Genomic DNA, 25000 nt, shown 5'->3' with positions numbered 1-25000 from the left:
CCTCACATGCAAGAAGAAAATGCATGGAAACAGTCTATTTAGAAATACATTTTTTATCGTTTTTTTGATGGTTAACAGTCCAGCCAACGCTCCAGGTATAGAAGACAACAACACACTTGTAAGATGATATATATATATACATATGTATATATACAAGTACATCTATGACTTCTTTGCTCAAGACTGAGCAAATATGTGGACAAATATAAAAAAAATTAATCATTTTGTGTAGGCTGCTGACAGTTACAGAAAACAGAACCTAGAAAGCTGAGACAACCCCAGGTCCAAAGGATCTCTACATTGGGTGAAACACACAGCTAACCAAAGTTACAACAAAAATCATTTCTTGTGCATTTCATTTTAACGTTAAAATATGCCATATCTGTGAAAGCAGAAACTTAGTTTCAGCGACTCTAAGAGCCTTAATGCAGAACTCTGGTGACTCTGGTGAAACTCTGGTGAAACGTTCTGCATTAAAATAAGTTTATTACCCTCATTCAGGCTCTCATTAAGTGACCATTTTTATTCGGTAAGTCAGTTTGCATTCAATTTGTGAACTACGCGATAACAATGTAATGGTGAATTATGCTTCCCCGTGAAGAACAAGTCTAATAATCAAACGGAGAAAGCTACCTTTCCACAGTGAGTTGCAATGAATCATACAAATAAATGATATATATATCACCAGAGGCCACCAATATTGCAGTGTGTGATAATACTGGATATCAGCCCAAGCCTAGTGTGTGTGATTGTTTTAACACTGCAACAGTGTTACTGCTGCTGTCTTTGTGCTGAGCTATTTAGATGTTTTGTTATTATGGCTCAACTATAATGTTATTACTGTGTAACTGATCTTTCAGCCATTAAGCCTCTGCCATTACCATGTATTACCAGCATTATTAGCATGTTATAACAGTGTTATTGTACTGTCATGCAGACAGTGGAAAAGCTGCTGAATGCGACCCTGCATGCTGTGGATGTGCTGTCTGTGAGGGACGGTGAGGACAGAGACAAGCTGAGAGATACCATGCTGGAGGTCACAGAGAAGCTGGCGTCAGCACTGGTGAAGCCCACACAACACCAGAGCTTTGCCAGCGTCAATACCACACAAATAGGTTTGCACCCTCCGATAACCGTTTAGCACAGTCCTTTGTGAAAGACACATGCTGTGAGTGTGTCTGTTGTGATTATTTAAAAATAAAAGCTGTAACACTTTAGTCTTTGTTCTTGGGGTTAAGGGTAGGCCAGCATATACAGTGGTTTGACTGGAAAAATTTGGTCTGAGTTCCTTTAAAGGATGTGTCATAAATCTGTGTTTTGTGTCCTTTTACAGTTTTTGCAGTTCATGTCACATGTTGCAGGACTTGCAGAGCTTCAGAGCCTGCGGAATTATCACGAGTCTCACTGGTGTATACAGTGTAATGAAAAATTCACCATGATGCACCTCTGTTTTACTTTACATTATCATTTAGCAGACACTCTTATCCAGAGCAACTTACATAGGTAATGTCCTATGCCCACATTGATCATTTTTTGCATCTCATCCATTTGTTCCCCTGGATACTTACAGAGGCAATTATGGGTTAAATACCTTGAGCCCAAGAGTACAGCAGCAGTGCCCCAGCAGGGGAATCAACCCAGCGACCTTTCGGTTACAAGCCCTGCTCCTCAGCACTATGATACACTGCCTTCCCCCAGGGAAGGTGCTCAATCCAAGACACGCTCACGGCTGGGCTTTGCCATCAGCTGACCCTGACTGCACAGAGAGCTCAGGCTAATTCCACTCCAAGGAATTCAGTTCAAACCAGCTTTATTTGCATAACCACACCGATGCACAGTAATGCCAAAGCAATTTTAGCAGAAATATGCAAATAAAATGACAACAAAAACAAATAAAAAATACAGACACATACAGGCTGTGACACTTTGATACATACCACACTGCTGTGTGTTGATATGTAATTTTTCTTCATCACATTTGTCTGTAATTGTTTGGAAGTTGTTACAGTGTAGGAGAAAGTACATCTCTTTTTCTACCTCCCCTGTTTCACAGTGACCACAGTGACTTTTTTTATGCATGACTGTCTGCATCCACCTTTTTCAATTGCTGGGGTGTGGTCACTGAGCCTGTACTTGGTCAGGATCTGTCTGTCATTAATAATCACTGATTAGACAATGACAGTATATTACATTAAGTCAAATTGTTATCATTTCACAGATGCTGTTATCCTGAGCAACTTCCATAGGTCACAGTTTTCCCATTTATACGAGATATTAACTGAATCAGCTGTGGGATAAGTGCCTTGATCAAGGGTTCATTAGCAGGGAATCGAACCAGCAACCTTTGGGTTATGGTCACTGCACCTTATTGCTATGCTACACTGCCACCCTACCACATGTAATATTAAACCCTCTCAATACATACAGATACACAGAATCAATTATTTATTTTCACTGCAATAAAAATAAAATAAAATAGCACTGAATCATTAAAGGGCTTTTTAAGCTTTGAATCTTTATGCTGAAATACAAACTAAACACCCATTCACCTCATTAGCTTATTCAACAAAAAATGAGGAGCAAATGAACTTTCAAAGCGCGTTCTAAATACACATTAGCAGAAATATTTTCAGTGTAAATTGTTTAAGGAAAAAGGCATTTTTAATTCAAAGTTCATATTGGGACAGGCTCATGAGAAACAGCACAGAGTCAGGTGGCTTCTCAAATCCGGCTCCTTAAAGAATGGACTCTTACTTCTGCAAGACAAAAAAAAGAGATGATCATTAGCAGGACAAATGAACTCAGAGTGCTGTTAGGATCTATGGTATAGTCCCCTGATACCACTCCATTGAAAAGATCTATGGCTTTAACATGGTATTACCAACATAATAAAGGCTTCCAGTATATCCCTGATGTGGTGCCAAGTGTCCAATACAAAAATGTTCATGTTTTTTATCAGATTTAACGTCTAAGCTTGTGCGGCATGTCAGGTGATGAAAACAGTAATGAGTTTTGCTCCTCCGAGTGCCTCATAATCTTGAGTGGATATCAATATTTCCTGCTGATGCTTGCAAGGTTTCACATGCATTGAGGGACTGCTGATAGCCAATGAAAAATGATAACTAATAATACCAAATGGCCAAACCAATGTTTCTCGCATCACAATTAAGTAGTAATGAAAATTAAGTGGGTTCAGCCATCTTGGCTGCAGAGACCTCACCCCCCTTACATTTCACCCCCTTGCAGTGGAAGTGAGTGAATTTTTGGAATTTTAAACTGAGTCAACCACTCTCAACATGATTATGAATACAAATATGAATATGAATCATATGTAACTCCATATGTAACCAAAGCATGTGCAGGTGGCCATACCGTCTATACTGAGAATCATTTCAGGATGTTTCAGTTTGTGGTGTTTTTAAACCTGAATTTAGGTACACTGAGGAGTCCTGCAGGCTTCTGTCAGCTTTCACTCACTGTGATGCTCGAGAAAGTTGTGAATGTCTTGGAGGAGTTAGAGGAGTCAGAGGCATCGCTGGAGCTGCACAGGATCTTCCACCACTTCCTGTACCATTCCTGAACCTGCAACACACATAGGAGGAAGTAAAGGTACAACAGAGCACAGGTACAGCTGTGACAGGTGAGTCTGGGAAGATAAATGAGATGGGGGTGAGATGCAGGTGAGACAGAGGAGATAGGATGAACAGATTAGAGACACAGGTGAGACCAAATGGGGAGGATACAGATTGGTAAGTGAGATGGGTTATTGGTTAGAAGTAAGAGTGGTAAATTAATGAATGACAGAGAGGAAGAGACACAGGGTAGTAACATCAGGCACAGAGGTGAGAAGAAGGAAAAGAAGATGAGTTAGATTAGCAGGTAAGGCAGACTGGTACCAGGACAGTGAGTGGGGAACAGGGGCACAGGTGGGTAGAACAGGTGGGTGTTCACCTCTTTTCTGAAGACGCAGTGCACCAGGAAGATGAACGTGCCCTGCTGGGAGGTTATAAGCAGGAAGAGATACTCCAGCACCTTGCTGTTATTCACAAAGAAGCCGAACATCCAGGAGCAACCAAGAATGATCAACTGGAATAGTATTTTTACCACCATCATCCTTCACAGAGACACAAAGAGATAGAGAGAGAGAGAGAGAGAGAGAGATGGGTTAGCACCAGAGGTGTCTTATACCTGTGTCCATTCTCTAACACCTGTATTTGTCTTTTTGTTCCTTTACTTTTCCTTGCAACTGTTTTTGATCTATCTGTTGTTGCCTAGCTAAATTCTCTTACAAACACCTGTCCTCTCATTCCTCTACCTGTTCTCTCCTACCTGGTGTCTTTCAGTTGAGAGATTTCCTTGTCCCGGCCAGCCAGGGCAAACCACAGGTATCCAGTGATGGTAGTAAAGAGGATGACATTCACCTGTACAGGTCAGACAATGGTATATTTTCATCAAAAGAAAGTCAGACTGTAACTGGAAACAGATATCAAACAAGTAAGTCAAGTACTTACTGCAAGGAGAAAACACACTGGCCCCAGAAAAGACCAGATGAAGCCTTCATCAGTCTTCAGCCAGCACCTACGATCAACCAGCCTCAAAGTTACAGAAATCCCACAAATCAATCGAATCCAGTCCAGTATGGAGTCAAGTCCAGCACCATGACACCAGGGAAGAACAGTTCCAGGCTGATCCAGAACAATGTCTACATATATCTCATAGCTGTCCATAATGCTGCTAGCTTTCCATGACCCAAGAGTACTTTAATACTTGTGAACTTTAATACTTGTGAACTTTAATACTTGTAACACTTGTGAACCAGTTAATCTCACCTCTCTGCAAATATCGATAATTCTACTCTAACAAGAACATCTGCTGGGTACAGTCTTCTCATGTTACAGAACAATAGTAGGTCCTCCTGTACATGCTCCGCCCCATCCCCTGAGCCCTTCCCCTCTCTGTGCTTACTGGTCACTGCCGTATCCTTCGGGAACCACTCCTGCAGACACACCCACCACCAGACAGGGGGCGCCGTAGCCAATCAGCAGCAGGAAGCCCCAGTGGATTCCCTCCCTCTGTATAATCCTGACCTCTCTCAGGTTGCGCACCAACAGGAAGAGCTGCAGAGCCTCCAGGAACATCCACACAAAGCTGGACAGGAAGAGGAAGTGCAGCACGCCCGAGATCACTGCACACACCAGCTGAGGAGGGACACATCATCATTACCACCATCATCACTGATACCATCACCGTTATTACCATCATCATCACTGATGCCATCATCGTTATTACCATCATCATCACTGATGCCATTACCGTTATTACCATCATCATCAATGATGCCATCACCGTTATTACCATCATCATCACTGATGCCATCACCGTTATTACCATCATCATCACTGATGTCATTACCGTTATTACCATCATCATCACTGATGCCATCACCGTTATTACCATCATCATCATTACATCAATAGTGTCATCACCATCATTATTCATTATTCTCTAAGGAACATAACCTACACACATCATCAGCTGAAGTTATAATGCTGTGTCTTGTTTCATTATTCCGAAATCCCAATGGTTTACAGGACATACATGGTAAATTAACCTGTAGTTCCTGTAGTTTCCTGGATATTGAATCCCTAACGTCAACTAACGTCAACAATATCTATTTAATGTCAGCCTGTTTGTAGCCTTTTTTCTTTCGTGACAGTTTAAAGTATTCAGATCAGTGTATAAATATCTTGATTGATAGAAAGCCATTGTTAACTTTATAAGACATCACTACAAATTAACTCTTTAGAATCATACAAACAAAACTGAGGAGATAGCCAACACTGAGATTATACAGAGTGATGAGATCTCTGATATGAGGTAAAAGTTGGGAGCTGTGGGTGGAGAACCTTGTGCTTCTGGATGTGAGAGAGGAAACTCTGCACCAGCAGGAAGAGCAGGTGGGCCAGGAAGAGGCAGATGGAGAGGTTGAGGCGTGCTGTGTTGCTGACTTTAGGGTTCCAGCGACAGAGGATGAAGGTCAGGATGGCCAGGGCCAGAAACAGCAGCCCCACTGACAATGCAATCATGCTGATCCACTTCAAGATGATGTCATCCTGGAAAAGTCAATCAAAACAGAAATCCACAGAAATAATAATAAAAAAAATATGGCAGCTCCTGCGTTTCAGTAACACCAGTTGAACCATGGTCTGAACACTGACTGGTGAAATGGTTCACCAAGGAGTAGGGCTTCATTTTAGGGTTCTTAATGATGAAATATGTTTTTATTCCAGATCTACCATCTTTTTGCAAGTAATACTCTGAATATTCAACTCTCGATCCAGCCCAGTGCAGTAAAACAGTTTAGTGGTTTCAGATCAAACCACCATTCAAGTCACAACCAACTCCTTCAAACAGCACATACAGTAATAAGGCAAATTTTTGTCCAGCGCTTTGGACACAATGGACAGGTGTGGATTCTCAGAATGCTAAAGCTCTTTGCTACCATGGATCCTTTGCTGCTTATAATATGTACTATAAGATGTTCAGTTAGGATATCTCAGAATTGCTGATTGTTCATATAAAATATAATTGCTTTATAGCATTCTGGAAATTTCTTTATTATAAGCCCATATCAAAATTAATTTTACTGAGTGATTAATGTCAACTAATTAGGAGTCAATGGACAACCAGTTTTACATTGAGCAAGAGAAGCATATGAGTTTGTGCTGTGTATTAATCGTCTTGGTTGGGGCCTGTCATGACTGCGGCGTCTTAGCCAGTTGTTTTCTTTTCCCTGTCCATGTGCTTTTGTTTTCCTTGTGTTCTAGCCCTGCCCCGCTCTCCGCCCTGTCTCCGCCCACCTGATTGTCTCGACCTGCCTGCCTGCACACCTGCATCCCATCTCCTCATCAGCCTTGCCCTATATCTTCCCTGCTTGGTTCTTGTATCGTTGCTAGTTCGTCTCAGTTATCTGTTTCGCTACAGCTTTTTTTCCTGTTCTGCTTGCCAGCCTGTTTCACTGATCTTGCCTGTTTTTGGATCTGTTGTTTGGTTTTGTTAGCTGTGCTTTTATGGTTTTCCGACTTCGCCTGTTTTGACTACGTTTTCTGGATTCTGGATTGGCTTAATTATAGTTCGCTTTGTGCACCCCATTCTGCTGTCTGCGCCTGAGTCCCTGCCTGAGTTCTGACAGAGGCCCACCTAATACATCTGTTTGTCTTTTCTCTGATTAGTTTACTCATCTCCCTTCACTCCTCACCTCAGGTGATCTGTCCGTCTGCATGATGAGGGCGAAGGTGGACAGGTGGTTGCAGGTGCACATGGTGTAATTGGAATTGATCTTTGTGGCCTCACAGCCATCCACGATCCACCTGCTCTGATTCCAGTACACACAGGTGAGATTACCCCCAGGGTCCACCTGCCGAGAAAGGGAGGGAGGCTCAACATATAAATTCATAGCGACACCAAATCAATGTCATTACAATGCAAACTTTGTTAAAGGTATTAGTGAGGGGTATAGATGGAGCAAGGACTCACTGTGAGGTGTCTCAGGGTAAAGTTGACCGGTTTCAGCAATGTTGGGTGTTTGGTATTGGGGAGGGATGCAGAGACGACATTGGACATCATGGTCTTGATGGTGTTGTTGTCCATGTCGAAAAGTCTGGCCTTCAGCATATCCTCCATGTTGGCGTATGCTATGAAGACCACCGCTCCAGATCCTGCAGAACAGACCAACAGAACCAACACAAATCAGAAACTTAGAACACAGAACCTTCATTTAATGTAGACTTCCCTTCAGAACCTCTATGGAACATAACCTACATACATCATCAGCCGAAGTTATAATGCTGTGTCTTGTTTAGAGATTTGTAGTTATGTGTGAAAACCAGCCAATAAAATGATTTTTGTCAAGCTAAAATGTTACATACACGATGATGAAACAGGAAATGGTGCTTTAGAAATTGCCAAAAACCTCAGAATATCAATTACATGCGCTGCAGATTGTGATGTTAAAATATCAGATACAAATGGAATAAAACAATCCAAAAAGACAGAGTAATGAACAGAACACTGTGATTGGCTGAGGTGTGGATTCTGGACTCACCATTGTTGTTCTTAGCAATTCCAAGCAGATCAATTTCCAGAAGGTTTACTCTGGATTTTAGCTGAAGTGTGTCTGTCAGGTTGGTTTCTGGCCCGATGGCAAACGTTTGCACCTCTGACAGAAAAGATGGAAAAAACCTGACAGTAAATGCCTTCATTGTAAATTATTTGCTTATACTGAACAATTTACAGTACTATATTACAGGCAGTCCCCACTTCACAATACTCTGGTGTTCAGAAATCAGCACTGGTGTTTGCAAAAACTCTGCTCCTAAAAGTTTTAGGACACAACAAACAGATTTATGACATATCCTTTAAAGGGACTTTTTGTCCAAATTTGTCCAGTCAAACCATTCTATATGCTAGCCTAGTGTTAGCCCTTAGCATTTGACTAAACTGTTAAAGCATTTATTCTTAAACCAGCTTAAGGGCTTTTCATCAGAAAAGACACACTTGCAGCATATTTCTTTCACAAAGGACTGTGCTAAACGGTTATCGGAGGGTGCAAACCTATTTGTGTGGTAGTGACGCTGGCAAAGCTCTGGTGTTGTGTGGGCTTCACCAGTGCTGACGCCAGCTTCTCTGTGACCTCCAGCATGGTATCTCTCAGCTTGTCTCTGTCCTCACCCCCCCTCTCAGACAGCACTTCCACAGCATGCAGGGTCACATTCAGCAATTTTTCCACTGTCTGTATGACAGGACAATAACACTGTTGTAACATGCTAATAATGCTGGTATTATCAGAGGATTAATGGCTATCACGCATCACTTACACAGTAATAACATCACAATGGACCCATCATGACAAAACATCTAAATGGCTCAGCACAAAGACAGTAGCAGTAATACTGTTGCAGTGATAAAACAATCACACACACTAGGCTTGGGCTGATATCCAGTATTATCATACACTGCGATATTTGTGGGCCCTGGTGATATATTTCAAGTATTATATAAATCATGTATTTGTATGATTCATTACAACCCATTGTGGGAAGTTAGCCTTCTTGATTCATAAATTTAAACATGATTGTTAGACTTGCTCTTCATGGGGAAGCATAATTCACCATTCCATTGTTATCCCCTAGTTCATAAATTGAATGAAAATTGGCATTCTAAATAAAAATGGTTACTTTATGAGAGCCTGAATGAGGGAAATAAAATTCTGTTAATGCAGAGAGTTTCACATTGCCTGTTACCACAGTTCCGCATTAAGTTTCTTAGAGTCGCTAAAACTAAGTTTCTGCTTTCACGCACATGGCATATTTTAACATTAAAATAAACTAAATAAAATAAATCACTTAATGATCATGGAAAGAAAGGGGGAGAGTGGGGACAGACAGAGAAGGGACAGAGGAAGGATGTGTTCACTGCAACATGGCTGCCACTATCTGTGCAGCGCTACACAGCACACTAAATACACACAGCGCAGTGAAAACGGCAGCAGATACTGAACTTACTGTGGGTGGAAGCACCAGTGAGCTGCTGTTGTCTAGCAGATTAACCACAGAGTCCAACTGGCACCACTCCACTGATTTACCCTGGAAGAAACAACCAATCAGTACTGATCATTTAGGGAATGACTTCTCAATCTCATTACTTGCTGACGTAACCGTCAAAACTTGTAAAACACAGCAAAAAAGAAAAAATGCTGTAAATGTACTGAGTGTGGACATGGATGGGCCTTTCGTCAAAGGACTGTCATGTAGTTTAATAATAAATCCAGGTATGGGAAGTTACCTGGATCAAGGTAAAATCCTCTGGAAAAATCTTTAAAAAACAATATACGTAATAATGAGTTACAGAGACTCTAGGTAGCGATTGAAGGATAAACAGTTACCCCCTGCTGGCTCGACCCCTGCTCACAGAATGAAAGCTCTCACCTCACATTCTGCTGTATTTAAGCCCTCTGTCACACCTGCAACACAAGCAATAGTAATCATTTCAAACACAGGCCTGTCTGTCTAGGGACAGTGAATGCAGATCATGAGGAGGAATCTGTTTAAATCTGCAACTGGAGCTCAGGACTGCACTTCCATCAAGACCCACAAGAGGGAGACATCCTCAAAAGTACCACGTCAAAAGTAAGAAATGTATATCACCCTGAAGGACTGGCAAAGGGAATGGATCGTTAATCATAAATAAGTTCCTTGTGGTGATCAAGTTGTCATGAAAATATAACACAAATAAAGAAATCTAGGTCACAAATGATACATTTAACTGTTGATGTGCAATTCTGAATGAAAGAGAAGGCAACAATTGTGAGAACTTAATTTTTCAACATACTTGATGTTATTTGAAGTTTGGTAACAGCTAAATGAGAAATCAATGCAATATTGATCACACATTTTCATGAGTGCTTGCTTACTTCACTTCAAATTAGATTTCTCAATCACTAAACTTAATGGCCAGCAGTAAGTTTAAAGTAGTAACAATTGCTATCTAAGATATCATAGCAAGTTAATACGTAAGTGAGCCCACTATTAGGATAGCATGGATGTGAATGGAGTGAGCAGTTTCATACCAAATGATGCAGTTTTTTTTTTTTTTTTTTTGGATTTTATGCAGAACAAACAGAGAACAGTCTTCAAAAACAGATTCAAAGAAATAGACCACCCTCCCCCCACCCTCTAGCCACCCCCCACCCTCCCTCCATCCTTTAACCCCCCTCACCCTTCCTCCCCCCTTACCCCTCCCGTAGACAGGGTGGAAAGGACAAGCTGGATCGACAAATGGACAAAATAAATGTATGTACAAGTACATGTGGAGGGAAAAAAAGAAAAATACAGTAACAAAATATCAACAGCATTGTACAAAGATTATAGAACATGGACTCTAACTTAAACGAGTCAATATATATTTTTTTTAAGTTACCCCCCCCCCAGAGGAGGACAACATCTTGTTCTGTCTTCTTCCTTGTTATACAATATATTTCATTATTCTTTACCTTCTTTGTTTAAATATATTACTAATTCCATCCTTCAGCCTCTCTAATTTTATCCCATCTTTTGGCATAAGCTAAAGCTCCTGTTTCATGTGCCTTAAGACACTCGGTTCGACAATAATAGTTTACAAAGGTCTTGAATCTCTCAATTCTTAGAGTCTCCACTGATGTCAACCCAAAAATAAACACTTTTCCAAGCATATAATTATGTTCTGTATTACGTGAGAGTGTTTTGATATATCGCCCGGTATCACCGTAAACAAGTTTAATTGAAGACAAACATCCTACATTGATAACCATTCTTAAACCTTTGTCCAAAATAAGGCCACAATCGGACAATACCAAAACAAACGCTCTACAGATTCCACTTCTTCTTGGCAGAATCGGCATACGGGGGATTGGTCAATTCCCCAGATATTTAACATCTTTTTTGTTGCCAGGAACTTATATATTAGTTTGTATTGGAAATATCTTATTATTTAATCTAGTGTTGTTTTATAAAGGATTATGAAGATCTAATTCCATGGGATTGGTGAATCTAACATTTTTTCCCAGCTATCTAAAATCTTGTATGATATGGCAACTAAGACCTATGTTTCTAAGTAAAATTTGTAGATATCTTTATTATCATCAACCATATCCTTTATAAAAAATTATGCTTTTGTCAAACATTTGTTTCTAAAAAATTCATTGTTCTCTCCATCGTAATCTTGGAGTTCAGCTATATGATTTGTTGTAAGACTTGTTCTGTATTTTCTGGTGGATAAAATTGGTATTGTAACCAACTTTGTAGAGCTTCTTTCAAAAAAAGTGAAGAAAATAGAGAATATGTAATTAATTACTGAATAACGCATAAGAATGGAAAAAGTCCTTTTCTAAAATGGGGTGAACACTCTTAAGTAATCTACTGGAAAACCATTTTTCGAGTTTTTAAACCACCAGATACGTAATCATTATAGAGATATGTCCACTTAATTTTACCTTGTTTGTCGTTCCATATAAATTGGAACACCTTCTGCTCATATGTTTTGAAAAATTATTCTTCAGGAGTTGGTGATGCCATGAATAAATAGGTAAAGTGGGATACAATTAATGAATTAATTAAAGCTGTTTTGCCATAAATGGTCAAATGTTTTCCTTTCCAGGGCTGCAAGATCTGAGTTTATTATTGAAATTAAGTGTTGATATTTCATTCATGTTCTCTGGGATATGAATACCAAGTAAATTAACCGATCCATCTGTCAAACTGAATGGTAAATCACATGGTAGGGAGAAATCTGTATTTGCAGTTTTTTTTTATTTCATGATGATGCTTTTTGTGTGTTACGAATTTCCAATGAGTGAGCAAGCCATGATAAGGGAGGATGTTTCACATTTTATTTCACATTCTATTCATTCTTCTTCAATAGAAGGTCTGAAACCATTTGATTATCCAGTGCATTTGCATGGACATAACTGTGTGGAACCACGACCTTTTTTGCCCTCCCATCAACTGCATCATGATTGGAGGCCTTCTTGGACCTTCATTGAGGTGCTCTTTTGCCAGATGAAGATAGCAAAAGCCTTTTCCTCCATGTAAAGGAGGCATTTCTGTAGTTCAGGAAACAACACATCTGATTGAGCTTTGCAGGAAAAATTGTTGTGGCCTTCAGAAAATCCGATGATCTCCACGGTGTTCCCAGCCCTCTCCCCCATTCACCTGTACAGGTGGTGACTGCCAGCCTCCCCTCCACACTCACCTGTACAGGTGGTGACGCCCAGCTTCCATTCCAGCCCCAGGCTGGCAATGAATCCCTCCTTACACTCACAGGTGAAGCTGCCAGCGGTGTTGCTGCAGGTTTCGTTTGAGCCGCAGATTGTAGGGTTCTCCCTGCATTCATCCACATCTGCACAAAGCAGCAAAGAGAAGCACTACATTTCAAAGACAGCGCTAATGTTTCAGTAGCTGTGCAGCTATGAATGCACATTTGTAAGTAGCTCTGGATGAGCATGTCTGCCAAGTAACTAATTGTACATGGACAGTATGTGTTTAATGAAAGGAGAAATGATGAAATGTCTGAGGGATGATCGTGGCAATCTATAAAATCTAATGAAGAAAATATTTGAACGGGGCTTTGTATAAATTTACGGCAGTGCACCCCAAGACATCCTAAACCAAAACGTGTGTATGTGTGTGTGTGTATGTGTGTATTTGCCCTTCACCTTGGCAGGGGTATGTGGAGTTGGTGAGAGTGACCCCTGGGGGGGCTCTGTATCCATGGTGACAGGAGCAGCTGTATCCTCCCAAAGTGTTGCTGCAGGTTGCGTTGGGGCCGCACACAGAGGTGTCTTTGCACTCGTCTCTATCTGTGGAGAAGAACACACCTGTCACCTGCCCTGTGTGACACAGTCCTATTTACCCACCCCCAACACTGACGCCCCGCCCCCACCCTACCCCAGACTGCTCTGAAGGTGGGGTGGACCACATTGCTGTATGCTGTATGTATGTATTTAAGTCAATGAACATTGTCACCATAGCGGTAGAATGAGAGAGGCGTGGTGAATTTCACCCAGTGAGTGCACCAATGGGAAATAGTCTGGACCAGTCTGCTAGCTAGCTAATCATGGCTGTTGATATGGCTGGGTATCCTTTAAAATTTTTTGGTATCAGAGCCGATTATCAGTACCTGGAATTCGGTGCCAGTACCAAAAAGATACTTTTTTCGATACCTCATTATACTCGTTGTTGTTGTAAGCAATTGTTTTCTACTATAACCAAAATTTTCATTTCATCAGACAAAATAAACCAACACTTCTCAATTTCCACAGTGCAAAGTATTTATTGTTTTCTTACTGAACAACTGTATGAACAGCTTCTATAAACAGTGAAATATGAAATGCACAAAATCATTTTACCATTTTATTATTCTGCCAAACAAAGGGGTTTACAGTCATATTTTCAATCCATTTATAACAATAAAGCCTAAGGTAGGTAGCTAATGCTAGCTAGCAATGATTTGTGAATCTGTGTGGCCTGAACTAGCTAATGTCAGAAAAAATGTGGGTTATGCAAAAAATGACTTTATTTGTAGCGAGTGAGTCACATGTAATTTTTTTATGTAACAGCTTTATATGCAGCTCATAGGAATTAAAATAACAAATATATAGCTTCATAACAAATCCTACTGTAATCAATATAACTGCGCAGCAAGCTAGCAAGCACAATTATCAGTGTTAAAGGTTACACAAACTTTTCTGCAATATTCCACTTTTAGGCACTGACAAATGTTTGCAGCTAGTTAGCTCTCTTTTTGTCTGAGATTTTTAGCTGAGAACCCATTACAATGAGGCAACTAGCTACATATCTACGTAATGTAATGTCAGTAACCTTGGTGTAGTTGTCCACCTATTCATTCAGAAAGTTCAAATATTCCAGCCAGGACCTCCCTTTTCAAGGGAACTGTTTATGATGTCTTTCGCTAGAAGACCGTCTGTGCTCATTATCACTGTCTGGCAAGTGCTGGCTTGTAGTGATGTGCAGTTTGTGAATGAACGAATCCTTTTGAACGAATCTTTGCGGTGAACTGAGTGTACTGAATCCCTAGTCTAAAAGATTCATTCCTTCCTCTTTGCAAACATGCGCACTGATTAGCTGGCATAGCAGCTATAACTCTCTCTCCAGTGGATATTATATATGCGGTCTGTCCACGAAGCAGCCTATCACAAAACTGTATCAGCAGTACGTTCATTACGACAACTAGCCAATGGCTGAAATGCTAAAACTCTCGAAGCACCTCCCATTGGCCATCCCGGCACAGCTGACGATGTGGGGCAATGCAAAAGATCCGGTGACTACGAAGACTCTCAACTCCCATGTACTGACTTGATGAACTGTCGACAAGTTCCTCAGTTCACCAGTTCGTTCGGACTCAAAGGAACTGTGAGTCCTCAGTTCACCAGTTCGTTCTGACTCCAAAGATTGACTGACTATGAAGACTTGGTGAATACGTGTTGCCAGAATAGCTAGTTCTCAGTAGGCTATAACAGGTTTGGGCTACATCCGCCATTGACTGTGACGATGCAAAAGGAATCAAAGCGCTTCCGTGACATTATTGTAGGAATATAAAATATTATTAAATATTATTTTGCTCATCTACCTGGAATATTATGTTATATTTATATTTTTAGCAGTAGCATATTTTAGGTGCACACAATGTGTCACAGTTCTTATTCATCACAACTGCAATTTTACGCAGGCTACGATGTATTTAATGTTGACATCACATTTCCTTTTAACGTGAATAAAGTCCTTATTAATAAATACTGACAAATCAACATAGTAGGCTGTAAAACAAAACAGAAATGTGATGCCTAAGCCTATGCATGACATTTGTAGCGTACTATGTCTACATTAACAACAAATAAAAATACGACATCACTGACTAGGCCTACAAGAATATTAAAATGTTTGGACTGGGTTAGTTCAAAACTTGTAAAACGAAGTTCTTCGCATTGGATATAAGCGTGGCTCTTTTTTCCTCAGTGCTTTTTTTAGTTTTAGCAAATGACATGTACTTAGGCTATTATACACGTTAAAATGTGGGGTTCTATTACCTTTTGCGGCTGCATGATTGTTTGAATAGCATGGTGCAGTTTCACCTAATGAATATTACGATTTAATTATTATTAATGTCATTGACATTTGGTTTCACACGTGCTGTTGTAAATGTAGCACTGAATGCGAAAACAGATTTTGATACTCGGTGGTACCGGCGTTATTCGGTCGGTGCTTTAGAAGTACCGAGCCTCGATACCCAGCCGCAGATTGTAGGGTTCTCCCTGCATTCATCCACATCTGCACAAAGCAGCAAGGAGAAGCACTACATTTCAAAGATGACACTAATGTTTCAGTACCTGTGCAGCTATGAATGCACATTTGTAAGTAGCTCTGGATGTGCGTGTCTGCCAAGTGACTAATTGTAAATGTATGTGTTTAAAGGACTAGATTCACACTGCTGGCTGTGAAAGGGTGTCTGGTCAGGGACAGACAGGTTTAAGATGCAGTGCTGCACTCTGTCCTTAAAGATTTTGGCAGAGTTTAAACAGGTTTTAGTTTCATAGGCTGTCTAGTTCCAGGGCAGCACATGTTAATTTGTCTGAGAGAGTTGTTAGCCTGGTCCGACACTTTTGCTCATTTAATCTGGATCAAGGGTTCTCAAACTTTTGAAAGCTGGGCCCCCTCCACGCTGATCAACTGTATCCCCCTAACCCTAACCCTAACCCCCCCCCCACGATTATTATTATTATTAGTAGTAGTAGTAGTAGTAGTAGTATTAAGTAGGCTATCATTATTGACATTATTGATTATCATCATCATCATCATTATTAGGTAGGTAGGCTATTATTATTAGGCCTACAATCATCAAGCTATTTGTTAATACTAGTGGTAGGCTATTTTTTCTTTAGTATTATTATTATTATTATTATTATTCCCTATGATTATTAGACCCTATTATTATGTAATTATCATCATGCTATTTATTAGTAGTGGTAGTACCAGGGGTTATTGTTGTTATTATTATTATTATTATTATTAGGTTACTAGTGGCTTAGGAAGTATCGTTATTATTGAAGCCAGTGACACTGACTAGACACGGTGGTATGTCTGCTCATTGTGGACTTCTGGGCATGAAGGGCATCGTGCTATCTTTAAAAAAAAAATCCACAGGCTTATCTTTTAAGTCGGGATGGTTGGTGTCTAGGTGTCTTTTTAACTTATACGGTTTCATGCTTTCATTAGCAAGTACCTCCGCACAAACCACATATTGAGGACGTTGTTCCAAAGTGCCAGTCACAGAAAACCCGGATTGCAAATAACTCTCGTCATATTTGCGGACTTTCGACTTTTTTGCAACTGGCTCTTCAGTAGGGGCATCTCTTCTATCTCGAATTACAAATTTGTCCACGGTGTTTGATCTCCAATAAACTGATGCTAAGCTAAGACGTGCGTTTTTTATGAACGAACCACAGAGGCTATTCCTCGCTTATCAAAGGTCACCTTACGACAAGACAAGGGAGCTCGGCTGAAATGAGCGGTTCACAAACTAGTCGTTAAATAAATTTTTATGTTTATTGTGATACAGTATTGATTGTAATGACTGTGAACAGAATGATGTTAAGGTTGTGATTGTGAAGCGAAAGAAAGAAGTAGAAGTAGCCTACCAAGAAGACAAAGGTAACGGGTAATAAGAAGAGAAAGATGGTTAAGATTAGCTAGGAGAGATGGAAAGGAAGAAAATAAAGTTGAAATAGTCTGTTAAAAGACTGTTTTAAGATAAACTGCTGTTGCAGAGCTAGAGGGCTACAAGCAAGGGCAACGCAAGGAGATACCTTTCAATAACAGCCTTTTTAAAGGCTATTTTAAAAGCTATGGCAAAGCTACAAGCTTAAAGCATGTTACTACCAACTCGACACGATTGCACAGTGGTGCTTCTTCCAATATCTGCGATTTCTTATGTACTTGGGGTGCCTGCTAAAGTTCGTTCTTGAAATTTCAAATGATAACTTTCATTTGTCATTGGTTGGACTAAAGACGAAAATGTCTGTGATTTGTTGGGACAACTGTCATCCAACCCCTTGCAATCCGCCGCTGAGAGGTCCGTGTCACACCCCCCTCGGGATATGTTCGCCCCCTAGTTTGAGAACCATTGATCTGGATGGATGCGCTTCTGTTCTCTTGTGCTGGAAGTCGCTCTGGATGAGAGAGTCTGCTGTATGAATGCAATGTAATATAATTTAATGTAATGATTTCACACGTAAATTACGAAGCTCTACTGCTCAAATGCAAACTACGAGGCTCTCACGTTATGTGCCACTTACAGGAAGGGAGTTTACTGAACAGAAATCATTATCACTTCATATGAAATTTTTAGACTGTACATTAAGCCCCGCCCCTCTTTCTGAAGGTGTGATTTCCCTCCACCAGCTGTAGTGTGCCCAGCAGCCAATTACTCCCTTTAGAGAAAGTCACATGACCCACACCTCCATGCTCTTGAAAACCAGATTTTCACACTTTTTCCTGTTGTGGTTTAGAGTTTTTACATGAGAACTATATACAGTTACTGTAGAAACAGCAACCAAGTTATGAGGAAGAGACCAAACCAGAAAACCTCAGCGTTATCTGCAAAAATAAATGTGATGTTTCTCTGTGTCAGAATGCAGAACTTACTCCTCAGCTCAAAAAGCCTCTATATTGATATTAAGCTCTTATTTTCACTGTTTTTCACACAATTTTAATGATGTTCCATGTCATCATGAATGAATCATTTTTAATAATATTATCATTCATCCGGTTGAACAGTACGTAAAATATGCATTTTTGAATGAGAGAGTGATGTTTCTTTGTGACTCAGAACTTTTCTCAGGATTTTATGGGATGCAGGTAGAACAAAAGATTGAGACTCTTACTTTTCTCTACTTTCAGCAGCACCTCAGTGTACGTATCAGAGTAAACTGAGGCATGTATTCCACACCAGTACTTCCCAGAATCCCTCTGTGTCAGTTTGGTGATGAAAACAGTGAAGAATCTCCCTCCAGTGCTGTCATACAGAGAGAATCTCCCTTGTGGCAGCCAACCGTTCTTTTCCCCAGTTTTGATTAGATCTTTACAGCTAAAGATATTCTTGACATCTTTGCAGAAATATCTATTACTGCATTCATGTCCCTGTAGATAACCACACTTGATGCAGTTCTCACAACATGGAGCTTCAGCCACGCAAGGGAAATATATTAACATTGGATTACATATACATCTTACTTACATATACAACACTGTTGCCAGTGGCTTTGATATTCCTGATATTCTAATGATCAGAGACTGGATGAACTGTAAGCATATTCAGATTTTGTCTTTATGCAATTAATCTTTATAACTTTCTCTGAATGTCCCATTTTTTCCTAATCTCAAAGCCAGTCATGTTATTTGGTATTGCAATACTTTTTTATATATATATAATTTTTTGCTTATTCAGTGTTATTTTCTTCAATCAAATATTTTCTGTAATTGTAACCCCAGCAGCCCTGGTTTGAATCTCTCAGACGTGGAAATGTACTGATGAGGAAATGGGAGATGTCAGACTTTTACCTGTTTTAACTTCCAGCTCTACTTCAGTGTAAGTGTCAGAGTCTGAACTTCCATCTAATGCACACCAGTATTTCCCAGCATCCTCCAGGGCCAGTCCAGTGATTCTTACAGTGAAAAAGCTCTTTGTAGTGTTGTCATATGAGGAGAATCTCAGATCTGTATTTTTTGCCCAAGCTGATTTTTGCATTATAGTCACAGTTAATACCGCTCTCACTTTTGCAGAAATATTTCGCATGGTTTCTGTACTCTGCTTTGTATGGGCACCTGATGATGACTCCTCCTCTTTCATAGCCAATCACTTTGATGGATTAAACATTAAACAGAGCTGTCAATCACAGGAGAAGCATTTAAAGTTACTACAAGCACTTTAAAACACTTCACACTGAAACTCTGCACAATTCTGAAACTAAATTCACTCTGTGTTTCTAAAGAATTCATCTGTATAGTTTATTCTGAAGGGTACATAAGATGGATGTATGATCAAATTAAAGATTATTATCTATTCAGTCAGTGAACAATCAGTCTGAGAATTGCTGATATCACTGTAGACATTCAGTCAGTGAACAATCAGTCTGAGAATTGCTGATATCACTGTAGACATTCTTCTAGCATCGCCAGCACCCACCTGTCTTAACGATAAGTTTCACCTCAGCGTAGATATCAACTCCTGCGGTTGTTATTCCACACCAGTATTTCCCAGCATCCTCCAGGGTCAGTGCAGTGATTCTGACAGTGAAGACTCTCCTTGCTGTGTCGTCATACAGAGAGAATCTCCCTGTTTCTGCTGTGCTTTTTCCTGCTTCACTCCGAATTGCAATGATGCTATTCCACCATGTACAGTCCCCTCTGCAGAGATACTTTGGGTAATCTTCATATCCCTCTGAATATGGACACCTGATTTCAGCATTACCTCCTTCAAACCCCCTCACTGTGATCACCTTTCCTAACACCACACACCACACACCTGAGAAAAATCAAACAACGCAGTATAATCATCTAAAGAAAAATTACTATGCACATACCGCATACAGAGCTGTTAGAGAAAATCAAAGAACAAAGTAGAGCAGCAGTTTTCATTACTGTAATGTTCAGTGTAGCATTACATTACAGCGCAGAGTGTAACAATGTAACAATGTAAATGTGCTATGATATACCGCAATACAACAGTCAGTGTAATGTATCAAGTTTTTCAGAAATACAGTGTTGCGCGTAACAGTGTTAAATTATGAAATAATGAGTAAAATATATTGAGTGTAACAGTGTTCAGAAATACTCTGAGTGTAATGATGCTGAGAGTAAAAGTACTCAGTAATATAGCGTCGAACTATGTTTAGTAATATAGCATTGAGTGAAACTTTGCTCAGTATCAGTGTTGAGTGAAATGGGTTCAGTACAACAGTATTTGGTCATTTTGTGCTGAGTGAAGTATGTTGAGTGTAGTAGTGTTGAGGTCAGACAGAACTCACCTATCAGACACAAGGTGACAATAAGGAGGTTCCTCATGCTGAGCTCTGGCTCCCAGTTACTCCCAGTTATTCCTAGTGCCTCCAGTCCTTTCCCTTACAGAGTATCTCTCCTTCTCTTTCTCTCTCTCTGTCTCTGTCTCTCCTCCTCTGTTCAGTTCAGTCTTTACATCAGTCTGCAGCTCAGAGTGTCAGCAGCTGTGTGTGGAGAGACATGACCGTCTTTTTGCTGCTTGATGTCTGAAGTGTGTGCATACAGCAGCTTGGCTTTTAGTTGTTTATTTATGGTGAAATATTCTCACACAGAACTGCAGGAAGCAGGAAGCAGCAGCTTCTCACCAGGCAGGAAATGCAGCTCAAACACTTGTGTGCCAGAGACCTGAGCAAACCTCAGAGAATCCTGCTTGGTGTCCCCTTCTGTGCTAAGGGTGACTTCATAAGACCACATTATCGAGTGTACTGCAGGTTGTGTGTTATTTCATCACCACCCAAATCAGCCAAAGATGCTGTCAGAACTTACTGATATCAGAGAACATTACATTAATAAGCATCAGCCTCTTCACTGTGGTTCACTGTTGGCTTATTGGAGGATCACATTTTTAACTCGCCTTAGCTCTCTTGCATGAGTGTGGAGATTGTTGTGGTGAGCCAGACCTCATGCACAAGTGGTGATTCCTAAACAGTGTAATATAGTGTAAAGACCAGGGCTTATTAATGAAAGGTTGCTGGTTCGATTCACTGCTGGGGCACTGCTGCTGTACAAGGTACTTTACCCAGTATAGCTTTTGTAAACATCCAGCGGTAAAAATAGATAACATGTAAAAAATAAAAAATTGTTCATTTGGTCATAAGACATTACCTATGTAAGCTGCTCTGGATAAGAGTGTCTGCTAAATGATAATAATATAATGTAATGTAAAACAGAAGTGCGTAAAGGTGAATTCTTCATTACGCTGTATACACCAGTGAACGTAGTGATGATTCTGCAGGCTCTGAAGCTCTGCAGTCGAGGTGTGACCTGTCACTTTTTTTCATCGCCAGCAAGTAAGAGATATCGCACTCCCCTCTTAGACTGTACATTAAGCCCCGCCCCTCTTTCTGAAGGTGTGCTTTCCCTCCATCAGCTGCAGTGTGCCCAGCAGCCAATTACTCCCTTTAGAGAAAGTCACATGACCCACAGCTCAGCTCTGATTGGAACTCAGGCTGTTGTAAAATGCCTGAGATTCATAACTTTACCCAATGATTGCTTGATAAGATAACTCTCCTGTCACGTGGCAGCGGTGACTCGGGCGTGCAGATTCTTCTTGTACAACAACCAAAGGATTCACTCGTATCTCACCATGTATTCAACATAGCTCCTAGTTCATTCCCTGATCCTCTCACACCTGGACTCCCAGCTTGCTTGCCTTCCTGCCTGTGCAATCAAACCTCTACAACTACTCCAGAATTCAGAAAAATTGTTAGCTTGTGCGCAAATGTTTTGAAGGATTTTTTTTTTTGACGTACGGTCACTCCAAAGCTTGCACGGAAAGTGTGTTGTTAAATAATTGTTGCAGCAGTTATGTTGTAGCGGGGTGTGTGTGAGATGCATTACAGTTACACTCCCAGAAACACAGAGAATAATCTCATCAGAGTGACAAAGAAGGGATGCTGGGAAATGTACTTGAATGTACTTGAATGTCCAATGAAGCAGTCAGATGAGTATTTACCAGTCACAAATACATACAGTGAGCAATGCCCGAGCAGCGCCTTATTGGAAACTTCATGCTTCCTTTGACAGTGTTTCCCACTCTGTTTACTGCACTAATAGAGTCATATGTCTGTATCTTGACCAGGGAGAAGAAAGAGGAATTAGTGATGCATTTTTTTTATTCCATCAGACTCACACTTCTTGATAACTGACACAGGGTGTGTTTTCACTGTATGCGAGTGTGATGTTTCTGTGTGTCAGAATGCAGGACTTGCTCTCCGATATCAGCTAAACTAACATATATTAGTATAACCAGGACTAAGAATTTAGCATCCCCCAGTAACCTGTTAATGAATATATATATATATATATATATATTTTTTTTTTTAACCTCAAAAGCCTTTAAACGTAGTGCTTGTTCCCACAAACACTTTGAATGGTCTCCAAGTTTTTATATGTAACCAAAACAACTTTGAAGGAAGAGGATAACACCCCGGACTCGGCAGTCCAATGTTTATCTGGCTAACCAAAATTTTAGAGTTTCATTTAACTGAGATTCTGTATGGTATTTGTTCAAATGTATTAGTTCTCAGATGCAGATTTCTTAGAGTTGTTTTTGATCTTCTTTTCTGAGTGTGAGTGGCAAGATTATCTTTCAGTTTGTTATCTGTAATCAAGTGTTATGGACAAGTGTCTCAGCAAAGCAAGTTTAAGGACAGTTATGTTTTTAGAGGCACGAGACTCAGAGATCTGTCCTGATGCTAGTGATTATGGCCTTGGTGCTGTTTTTATCAAGTACAGTCGGATGGCACAGATAAGGCAGTTGCTTTTGCGTCTCATACACAAACTGCAAAGGAGAGCAAATACTCTACCGTTGAGAAAGAGGCACTTGCGTGCGTGTGGGCTGCAGAAATATGGCAGACATACTTGTGGGGCTGTCGTTTTACCCTTCGAACCGACCACCAAGCCCTCAGGGCATGACTTACCACAAAGGGTGTTGGTCGGGCGGGTATGAGCACTGCGTGGTGGTCAGCACACCTGCTCTGTTTCGACTATGATGTTGTCTACGGACCTGGTTCCCAGAACTACACAGCTGATTGCCTGTCACATCATCCCTTGTCTGTTCCAGCTGACTCCACTACAGCTGTAGAACCAGAACTGGTCTCGCAGATTTCCGCAACACTAAGCGCCCTCCCAGTAGCTGACTATGACTCTGTCTGTTGTGCTCGCCCTGAAATGACAGCTCTGTGTGCGCAGATTGATGGTGGTTGGCCACCTTCCATTAAAACTGTGAGCCTTGACCTGATGGCTTACTACAAAGTCAGAGACGAACTCTCAGTTAATGAATATATATATATATATATATTTTTTTAACCTCAAAAGCCTTTAAACGTAGTGCTTGTTCCCACAAACACTTTGAATGGTCTCCAAGTTTTTATATGTAACCAAAACAACTTTGAAGGAAGAGGATAACACCCCGGACTCGGCAGTCCAATGTTTATCTGGCTAACCAAAATTTTAGAGTTTCATTTAACTGAGATGCTGTATGGTATTTGTTCAAATGTATTAGTTCTCAGATTTGTTCAGAGTCTCAACTCAGAGTTGTTTTTGATCTTCTTTTCTGAGTGTGAGTGGCAAGATTATCTTTCAGTTTGTTATCTGTAATCAAGTGTTATGGACAAGTGTCTCAGCAAAACAAGTTTAAGGACAGTTATGTTTTTAGAGGCACGAGACTCATAGCACCCATCTCTTTACGTCATGCTGTGATCTGCTTTACTGCTGGCCGAAGATGGACTCCCAGGTTCAGACTTACATAGCTTCGTGTGTCCTCTGCCAATCGAAAGATGAAACCGCCAGTACTTACCCTGCCCCTCTGCAAACTGTACCACTGCCTGACGGGGCATGGAAGAAACTAGGCCTTGATATTGTTGGGCCAACTGAAACTGCTGTCCCTGTTTGTCGGTATGTTATTACATTGATGGACTATTACTCCAAGTGGCCTGAGATTGCTTTCTCCCATACTGCCACTGGTGAGGATGTTATAAGGTTCCTCACCTCTGTCTTCTGCCGACACGGTAATCCTGAGAGTGTTGTTACAGACCTCCGCCATTTTTGCCACATTCCTTACGGAAATGAACGTATATCACTACCGGACGTCAGTCTACAACCCGGCAGCCAATGGAGCCATCAAATGGTCCCATCGTATGCTTCCAAAAAATTAAGCGCTACGCAGACTCTAAATGTAGCAAACACTCACCTCGCTTTCAAGTGGGGGAAAAAGTGAGAATAGGGATCCCTCTTTTTTTTAAATAATGAAAAATTGAAGCAAGTGGCGTGTTTCTTTTTCTCAAGCAAAAGAGACAGCAAACATCTATAAACCAGTGACAAGAAAACTTTGTTATCCTCTTCCTTCAAAGTTGTTTTGGTTACATATAAAAACTTGGAGACCATTCAAAGTGTTTGTGGGAACAAGCACTACGTTTAAAGGCTTTTGAGGTTAAAAAAAATAAAATAAATAATATATATATATTCATTAACTGAGAGTTCGTCTCTAACTTTGTAGTAAGCCATCAGGTCAAGGCTCACAGTTTTAATGGAAGGTGGCCAACCACCATCAATCTGCGCACACAGAGCTGTCATTTCAGGGCGAGCACAACAGACAGAGTCATAGTCAGCTA

At 40.5% G+C, this 25000-nt stretch overlaps 1 protein-coding gene across 1 annotated transcript in view; it reads right to left on the bottom strand.

The window, feature by feature from the left end:
- Positions 1 to 24432, bottom strand: part of LOC118782860 (adhesion G protein-coupled receptor E1-like) — a 29242-nt gene extending 4810 nt beyond the window's left edge. Inside the window, exons 1-13 of the mRNA XM_036536472.1 lie at positions 24378 to 24432; positions 13250 to 13393; positions 12787 to 12933; positions 8614 to 8748; positions 8105 to 8218; positions 7537 to 7718; positions 7259 to 7438; positions 5907 to 6113; positions 4966 to 5198; positions 4512 to 4578; positions 4330 to 4421; positions 3952 to 4114; positions 3478 to 3582 (exon numbers count right to left, since the gene is read on the bottom strand). Coding sequence (XP_036392365.1) covers positions 3478 to 3582; positions 3952 to 4114; positions 4330 to 4421; positions 4512 to 4578; positions 4966 to 5198; positions 5907 to 6113; positions 7259 to 7438; positions 7537 to 7718; positions 8105 to 8218; positions 8614 to 8748; positions 12787 to 12933; positions 13250 to 13393; positions 24378 to 24432 — 1824 coding nt within the window. The remainder of the gene's footprint in view (positions 1 to 3477; positions 3583 to 3951; positions 4115 to 4329; positions 4422 to 4511; positions 4579 to 4965; positions 5199 to 5906; positions 6114 to 7258; positions 7439 to 7536; positions 7719 to 8104; positions 8219 to 8613; positions 8749 to 12786; positions 12934 to 13249; positions 13394 to 24377) is intronic.
- Positions 24433 to 25000: the final 568 nt, after the last annotated feature.

This window comes from Megalops cyprinoides, chromosome 1, assembly GCF_013368585.1.
Source record: "Megalops cyprinoides isolate fMegCyp1 chromosome 1, fMegCyp1.pri, whole genome shotgun sequence".
NCBI classification, from domain to species: domain Eukaryota; kingdom Metazoa; phylum Chordata; class Actinopteri; order Elopiformes; family Megalopidae; genus Megalops; species Megalops cyprinoides.
This window is presented reverse-complemented; position numbering and strand designations above follow the sequence as displayed.